Source organism: Haliaeetus leucocephalus, unplaced genomic scaffold (genome assembly GCF_000737465.1).
Source record: "Haliaeetus leucocephalus isolate CR32 unplaced genomic scaffold, Haliaeetus_leucocephalus-4.0 Scaffold751, whole genome shotgun sequence".
NCBI lineage: Eukaryota > Metazoa > Chordata > Aves > Accipitriformes > Accipitridae > Haliaeetus > Haliaeetus leucocephalus.
Genome location: NW_010973187.1, coordinates 4,835,396 through 4,844,164, shown reverse-complemented (window position 1 = coordinate 4,844,164; position 8,769 = coordinate 4,835,396). Strand labels below are relative to the sequence as shown.

The 8,769-nt window shown below is 45.5% G+C and overlaps 1 protein-coding gene across 1 annotated transcript in view; it reads right to left on the bottom strand.

Annotated features, from left to right (window-relative positions):
* Positions 1-4,558: 4,558 nt before the first annotated feature.
* LAMB4 (laminin, beta 4) overlaps positions 4,559-8,769 on the bottom strand; it is a 43,434-nt gene continuing 39,223 nt past the window's right edge. Inside the window, exons 29-33 of the mRNA XM_010581088.1 lie at positions 8,457-8,664; positions 7,684-7,822; positions 7,258-7,434; positions 6,084-6,237; positions 4,559-4,698 (exon numbers count right to left, since the gene is read on the bottom strand). Coding sequence (XP_010579390.1) covers positions 4,559-4,698; positions 6,084-6,237; positions 7,258-7,434; positions 7,684-7,822; positions 8,457-8,664 — 818 coding nt within the window. The remainder of the gene's footprint in view (positions 4,699-6,083; positions 6,238-7,257; positions 7,435-7,683; positions 7,823-8,456; positions 8,665-8,769) is intronic.

Genomic DNA, 8,769 nt, shown 5'->3' with positions numbered 1-8,769 from the left:
AGGGGAGAGCGGGGAAACTCCAGCCCCCCCCCCGGTTGCGCCCTCCCTGCTGCTCTCCAGCTTTGGGAGCAGCAGTCGGGTGGGGGGATCGCCGATGGGGCGACCCCTCTCCCTGCCCCAGTTTGTGGGAAAACAGCGCGGGAATGGGGTTTTTGACCCAATCCTGCCTTCTGCCGGGGGTGCTGGTGGGGCTGGGTGCCTGGGAGGGATGGAGCGATGGATGGTGGATGCCCAGCCTGGGCGGCATGGAGGGATGGATGGAGTCTACCTGTGCGGCAAGGCCCAAAACCCAGGGAAGGGCCAGGGCGCTGGCAACCGCCGCGCGTGATGCTCAGCGGCCCCGAATCCCCTGGTGCTGTGGTGCCGACACAGGTGGCTCAGGAGTGCCATTCCTGGGGATGGCGGCCGTGCTGCCGTACGCAGCTGGGTCTGGCCCTGGCGTGGGCAGAGAGGCCCGTTGGGCCTGGGCGGCCGCTGCCAGGCTGTTTCTCGTTAGCTGGGAGGGAGCGTGCGGCGCAGCTGCCTTCCCAGAGGCGCTGGGGCAGCTGTTGAGGGGTGAATGGATGTGCTGGAGCTGCCCCCGCGCTCCCGGCCTCCTGCTTTGGTTCCCTGGGCTCTGCCGGGGACATGGGGGCTTCGTCAGCTGGCGGCAGTGTCCCTGCAGCACCCAGGGGAAAGGCTGACTGGGAAATAGACGCCAAGGAGTGGGTATGAAGGATAGACGCGCTTGAAGAGCGCAGCCCCGGCTGGGCGCGGGCTGGGACAGATGCCTGGGTTTATATACCCGAGTTTTGCTGGCACACGTGTAACACGTAAACTTGTGTAAATCTTCACCAGGTACCGGTGTCTCTCAAGAACACTTTGCCCTCACTATTTGCAGTGCCAGAGTGGAAACACTGCGGTCTGCCTGTCCCAGCAAACCCTGCCGAGGTAGGTAAATATGTTCATTCTCATTTTACAGATGGATAAGCAGAAACAGAGAGATACCAAGTGACTTGCCCTAAAGGTTAAACACCAGGTCTGAAACATAACCTAGGACTCTCAACTGAAGAACTCGTGGGGCTGTTTCATTAAAGATATCCAGGAAATTAAACCATTTTAAGCTGACAGAGCAGGTATTGTAATTCTAAGCCTCTTCTGCAATGTGGTCTTCTAAATTCACGAAACTAATTCAGTTTCACAATCCTGTCATGTAAATCACAGCATGGCTTTGTTTTTAAGCTTAAGTACAACAAACATTTTAGTCCCACTAACAGAAAATGTTTTACTCCGCTGCGGTTAGAAACTCTTCCAGTCCATGGCAGATGGGCAGCAGCATCGCTCCATGTGTGACTGTGCGGGGACAGAGTGTTTTATTGCCACTGGATTTTTTTCTGTCTCATATTTTTTCAATTTTTACTGACGTTTTCTCCTCCTTTTTTTTTTCTGTTTCATAGCATTGTAGAAGTTCTATCCTTCCCTAAACCTAAAATGGGATAAAGTTGCCCTCCACAGCTCCTTGCCACTGTGGTTAGGCTTCTTTGTGCCTTGCTGCAGACAGCGTGACAACACGCTGCATTCTAGCCTGGGGGTGACCCTGCTGCATTGCGTCAGGGATGGAGTTGGAGTTGCAGCCACGGACCAGGGTGGCCACCGCCACCCGTAACCGTGGTCACCTTTCAGAGGTAGCCAAAACCACCAGCATTCACTGTGGGGGTAATTAGGCGCAGTGAACTTGTTTCTGTCTGTCCCTCTCCACAGTGCTCATGAGCAATAGCGAGTGGGAGTATTTTAATTTGATTCTTCAAATGATAAAAATTCCGTTTTGTGTCATGTCCTATCCTTGTGGTTGGTGAAGCAGCTTTACAGTGCTGGGGTGTCTGTGTTTGTGCTGGGTTGGAAGTCTTCTCAAAGAACCAAAGTTCAGAATTTGACCTCAGTGGGACCCACTTGATCACCTATTTTCTTATAACACTGCAGTGGTTGAATGCCTAGCAAATACAGCTCATGAGATCATTTTTGATTAAATATATCTTTGATTATATGTGGGTTTGTTTAAGTGTTGATTGCATTTTGATTAATGTCATTGAAGTCAAAATGCTCTACAGCAAGATTGTGATGTCAATATTCTTTTCAGGAAACAGTTTTCTGAAGCCACTTCTGCCCACAAGAAAGCAAGCCGGGGGAACTAAAAATAGGTATTTTTGACGCAGATGCAGCATTTTCCCACAAATTAACTTTGCAAAAACACTTTAAAAGTTTTTGCGCCGCTTCCAATGGGGAATGCTGCGCAGTTGTAAACCTCAGAAGCTGTCACAGGATGGATTTGGTGTTCTGTAGCTGCTGGTTCCATCTGGTCTGCTTTGTGTGTCTGAGCATGCTTGGAGGAAGGCAGGGGAGGTTAGACTCCATGCCGACTTTCTTCTTCCTGTTTCCGTTTTTCTCCCAGCAATTTCTGTGTCCCCCCATGGATATAGCTCCCCTCCAGACCTGTTTAACTGCCTTGTGTTTACAGATTTCTCATCCTCGCAGCTTGTCAGAAGCCATATGGCAACTCTCACAGCTGACAGTGGATTTTAGGAGGAAGTTCTCTTTCAACTTTCTGCTTGTGAATTCAGATTTTTAAAGCCATGAATGAAATAGTTTTGGTTTATATGCTATTGGGAATTTCTGTCTAAGTGCTTCAGTTTGCCTGTTTAAGGTGCAGTGCAGCAGGGCTGCATTGAAACCTGCAGGAAACCCTTCATTACCTGGAGACCCGCATGTGAGCAGTGTGGTGAGCTGTGTGCTCTGAGTAAAACGGAGATGCTCGATTTCATTATGGCAAAGTCAATCTAAATACAATCGTCTGATTACAGCCTAGTAACTTACAAAGCAGCCTCACACTTCACAGATGATTTTTTAAAGTGCTAAAATTCAGAAAAAGCTAAACCGCAAATTACGTGCATGCCTGCATTCAGGTGTCTTTGTTAGATTATATCAAAGTTATAATTTGATTCCATCATTTTCACAATAGAAGCTATTATATGGCAAATGCATGTTGCACATTGCCCTGGAGCACAGCTGGTTTGCATTAGAGGAGTATCTCTGAAATCTCATCTGTGCCAGCAATTCCCACCCAAGCCCCCCACCGCATATAGGAATGCTACTTTAGCTCTCCTAAACACAGAGTGATAACCATGGAGGGTTTATCTCCATTGGATCAAAACAATGCTGGCTTTTAGATAAGGATTGTTTTGCTGTGCTGCTGCCATGAGGTGCTGCTGCCATAAGGGCGGGTAAATGCTAAGAGCCCTACATTCCTGCAGAGCATTCCTCACTTTACAGATGTGGTCTGGGCTCTGAAGCAGCGCTGGGATCCTCACCCCAGCTGAATGAAGTCCATGATGGATGCTTGGTGTGGGACAGTCCCGCCAGGAATGACACAACTGGTTTTAACAGAGGAAAAGCCATTGTTAGTCTGTTCAGCATCCTGCAGGAGTATGTATACCAAGGGTGGGATTTTGAAACTGGGGAGTAGCTCCCTTCAGGCTTTTTAAAACCCTAGCCCTTCTGTAGCATTTGTTTAGCCCCAGTCTCCTTCTTTATATCTTATAAACTAAAATTTAGGACAATTCCTTTGTTCTTTATGGCTACAAGAAACTACTGAGTGAACCCTGACTTCTGTGAAGTGCTGCATGTGGGAAAAGACCTGGAGAAACTGTTTTTCAACATTTGTGGCCCTTTAGACTAACTGCTTAAATGTAAGAGCTGAAATTATTCTCCAGTAGTCGGTTGCATTAACGGAAAATGTGGGAAACCCATTATAAGCATAAGAAAAATAGACATTGCAGGAGGGACATTGACAAAGAAATTATTTTGAAGTTACTTTCGGTATTAAGCATCTGTGCACTGCCATCCAGTGGGCGCTAGGGAATTGGCTCCCTGTCGCCCACCTCCAATGGCCCAGCGCTGCAGGGAGGCACTGCCCATCGCTGTGCATTTTCAGTGAACATAGGGGGACCCCCACATGGTCAGGGGTTCCAAGTGCCCCCCCTGCTCTGTCTTAGTGAAGAGATGGGGATGGAGAAGTGACCGTACGCTGGGGACACTGCTGGTCATCAGCAGGGATGGATACGGAAGCCCGCAGCCCTTCATCTGCATTGCCCCATCCTGGTCTGTGTGGCCCTGTGTGGGGTCATGGCACAGCCACAGGTTATTGAAGGGTTCAGCAGAAGACACAGGGTGCTGGGAGTCTGTCTTTGAGGCAGTTACCTGCAGGTCTCTGAGCAATCCTCCTTTTGCATTTCCAACCCCCTACAGCGAGAAGCCCTAGGCTGTGCACAGGAGTGTATTATAGAGCTCCCTCAAAGACTACATCCTGATTACTTAATCAGCTGGTTTATTAAAAGGTATTTCCTATTTCCATATAAGCTCAACTGGACAAAAAAACCAAGAGAAAATTACATTAGTCACTGTGCCAAAATACTACAGGCACGTTCAGATGTATTTACAGAGGACAGCCCTCCGTGCTGGGAAGCTCAGGCAGTGGTAAGCACAGAGGCTTCAGCTGCATTTTACCTGATGGTCTGTTCAGACCCTAACTTTTGCATGTTGCATACTTGCTTTCCTGCTCCGTGATTTCATTTTTAATGGCTATCACTTGTTCCTCTAGTTGTCTCAGTTGCTGTGCCTTGTCTTGTTTGGTTTGATTCAGGTCCTGAAGCTTCTTCTCCAAATCTGGAAGAGTAGAGAGATGCAATGATGCTCATATTTGTTGAGTAAGTAAAATCCAGGGATTAACAGCATTTCTTTTCCCAGCAGTTTTAGAGGCAATAAGCCCATTTCAAATGGAGAATGTTATATATGCAACTGGAGGAAAAAGTCTGGCTTCCGGATGGCAAGAGAAACATGACAGCCTTAAAGAAATTAATTTCTCATCATGTGCTTTTGTCCATCAGCTAGGATGGGGCAGGACATGGAGCTCCTAAAGGAGCTGGTTTAAATGGAAACACTCAGAGAAACAGTGTGTCCACCAATGTGTGTAAAGCCTAGACAATTTGCTCGTAATGGGCTTAGGTCTCCCTTATTTACAGGAATGTTTTCTGTTGGTCCCTGTGAAGCTACACCACTGTAAATATACTGGTAACGAGTCAAAACCACATTATTCACTGCCTGTTTCCAATGCACTTATCATCTGGGCATTTGGAGTGACTGGGATGCTCTTAATGCTTCTCCTTAAGGTATATGCTCAAAATTTTTATTTGGATCCTGTCCTGAAGAATTTGCTCCTGGGATGAAGTTTCTGCTTCAGTTTTGCTGATGTTACATGGCATTTTCAGACGTTGAGCCTGGCAGGATCCTAGGCCCAAGGATTCCCAGTGGGAACGCCCAGACTTTCACTACAAGCAGAATTAGGTTCCATGTGTGTAATTGCATGAGATGTGCTCTTCCTCTTTGGCTACCCTCTAAATGCACCCGAGGGGCTGTGTGAGGACTGGTGCCGATATGGCTGCAGCAGCCGTGGTCTCCGCTGCCCATGACCCCTCTGTCTCATGGCCACAGTCCCGCAGGACCAGGGCATGTCGGCTTCAGTCTCCACAAGCCAGTATTTGTGCCTGGTTTGTTCTGCCATTGCTCAGAGATAATGTCTGATGGGGAACAAGTATGGACTGACGGAAAGCAGCTACCCTGCAGCTCTGTAACACAAGCCATCACTCGGTAATGTAAGAAAAAACACAGCACAGAGGGAAGATTTAAGGTCCAGATGCCCAAAGCAAGTGCACAAATCAAGGCTTCCAGCTAAATCTGCAGCAAAGTTTTATGCAGGTTTTGCACTTGTCCTGTTTTTAAACTGTCTGAATCAAATCACTGCAAGTCCCTATGTGGACACTTCTTAAACTCTGCTTATAGCAACCAATTTATGTCAGAAAAAGTACATAAGCCAAATCAATTCAGCTACTTTTAAACTGTTTGAGTAGCTCCAAGCAGGGATTTTCACCAGTAAAACTGTTTTAAACCTGATTTCAGGTTAACCTAGTCTGTTAGTGTCTGTGGGCAAGGACTTCAGTTTAATTCATGACTGTCACAATTTTCACCGCTCACTATGGAGGTAAGAACACCACCTGTTATTCTTTTAATTTTTTTTTCAGTCTCTTCAGCCAGTTTTTCTGCTGCTTCTTTCAGCTGCTTTACTTTTTCTAGTGTTACTTTTGGAGGTCCTTGGGCTTTTAGCTTTTCTTGAAGAATTGTGTACTTTCTTTTAATGTCAGCAAATTCCTGTAACAAAATGCCATTACTTAGTTTAAGAGCATCTCATAATTAATCTGACATACCGAAGGAGATTTTTATACTTTTTTTGAATATCCTCTTTGAACCAAACTTTAAATCTCTCATTCTCTTAAATCTTAAAAAAACAAAAAAAAACAATCCATAATGGGTGTACATCAAATAATGCTTTGCAAAACCTGATAGAAATCAATTAAAACAAACTGCTAGTGGAGCAATCTAAAGGGGTGGTGAGGATGTAAAGAAAATATGATTTAAGATTTTTAAAGCTTATGCTTTTTTTACTTCTTTTGATAGGGCTTTTCTGTAAATTTCATTTTGCCTTGAGGTTTAATTAAAATTTAATGAATTATCTGTAGCAACATTGGCGTTTTTACATTTTTGGCTGTAGTAATATTTACTGGCTAATCCATTCTCCGCTGATGTAGGTTGCTGTTGAGGCTGCAGTTTAGACTTCAACTGAGTTTCTTATAACCTGGAAGCTTGGTCATGTTCCAAGCTTGCGCAGTGGGTGCTTGGTTTCTCCTAGCAATGTAGCAAATTTCTAGGTGCGTTCTCAAAAATTGGAGCTACTGAAAAGCATCCAGCCAACCAAAAACTACAAGTAACTCCCACAGCAATTTTCTCTGAAGAAGAATGGCATGGGATGAATGGCCAGGCTGCTTCCATCACTCATGTATTTTAATATCTGGTTTTGTGATTTGTTCTGTTGTGTTTACTGGTGCCCATGGTGACTATGAGACTTACACGCAGTGCAAGGAAAAATGTCACAGAGTAGCCAGAGAAATGTGTATGTTTTCTTTCATTCAAGCAAACAGAAATGTTATTTGCCAGAAGCCTTAAAATCAAAAAGAAATTATTCGTAACCTGCGACATTTTACACTGCATGGCATAAGAAAAACATTAACAGTTTTGAGGAGAGCAGTGTAACACAATTACACTTCTGAATCAAAAATACTTTTAAACATGGAGGGAATTTTTTTTCCCTTAACATGTGACAGAAGGGCTTACATTATCAATATTCTGGGCTCGCTTGTGTGCTGCTTCTGCCCGTGCTCTTGCCTTTGTAGCTTGATTCTTGTTCATCAGCATTTTTGCCTGCAATGTGGCAATTTCATCTTCCATCTCAGACTGTTTTGCTGACAAGTCATTTAGTTTGTCATTTGTCTTGTTCATTTGGTTCTCAGCCTAAAACAGAGTAATTGAAAGCTGTGGTTTCTTATGCAATGTCCATCCAGCTTGCAGAGCATGGTAATGAAGGAGATTAATGTCAACTGATTAAGGAGAAGAGACCCTTAAACATTATGGAATCAGTGTCATATCTGCACCACATTCTGGTTGTATTTATTTAAGTTCACATTAAGGAAACTTCAAGATGAAGTATCTTTTTTCTAAAATGTATTTAGTAAATAAATGGAAAGATTTACAGCAAGATACCTGTGAGGTTTGTGTTCTGATGCCTTGTATCTCTTCATTTAACTTTATGAAGGTGTTTTTGGAGTGTCCTTGGGACTTCACAAGATTTTTTAGTTTATTATTGATTTCATCCACAGGTGGAAGAGCTCTAGCTGCTTTGCTGTAGTGGAAAAATAGAAGTGTGTGTAGTATCATGGCGTGGAGAGCAAAGCAAGAAGACATTTCAAATGCACCCATGCTCACATGCAGAAATACTCCCTCAAATCCAACAACAACCGTTAAAATTGTGGTTCATAAGTTGGCAAAGCAAAACGTCAGTAAGGGACTTTGTGTGGGAGCACATGAGCTGCTGTATTAAAGGTGAGGCTGGATGCTGCAGGCTGCCTGGTGGTGCACTGCTAGTAAGGAAGATGCATGGGTGAATGTATTTTCTCCCTCCCCAATTCTTGTTGGTTCTGTCTCACCCATATTTAAACCTCCCAGTGAACCAGATGTAACGCTCCACTAGGTCCAATGTGGAAGTAAGTAGCTGTTTTGGCCTCTGTGACTCAGCAGGCAGAGGAGCCAAGCGCTGGCGGGAGCTGCCTCCTTGCAGCACGTCGGCTCCTGCAGCCTGAGTGGCCATGGCTCGTTCCTGCTGAAGAGGCCCTGTGGAAATGGCAAGCTGAAATCTGCCATCAGCCGAACTTTCCCTCCAGTGTTACTAAGATACTGCCTGAGGTGTGGAGCAGTCCTACCGTGCACAGTGCCACCCCAGCTGGAGTGGCACATCAGTAGGAGAATACCCTACTCACTCGGCTCCTTGTGCCTCCACCCGCAGTGTCCGAGCTTCCTCCCTTTTTCTGTTTCTCTTACTTGCATTCAGTTTGTACTTCTCACAGTGGTTCATAATGCCCCCGATTTTGCCAAGCATGCCCGTGAGTTCTTGTGGAGTCATGGGAAGGTTTATTTGCAGAACATAGTTTGCCACCTTCTCAATGTCTTCTGGAGGCGCGCTCTCATCTGCAACAGAAATGGAGCTGAGGGCATCCTGAAGCGGCTCTTTCCTCCCAGTGAAATGTAAATTATCATTACGGCTGCGTACCCTTTGAGTAATGTGGGAGAATA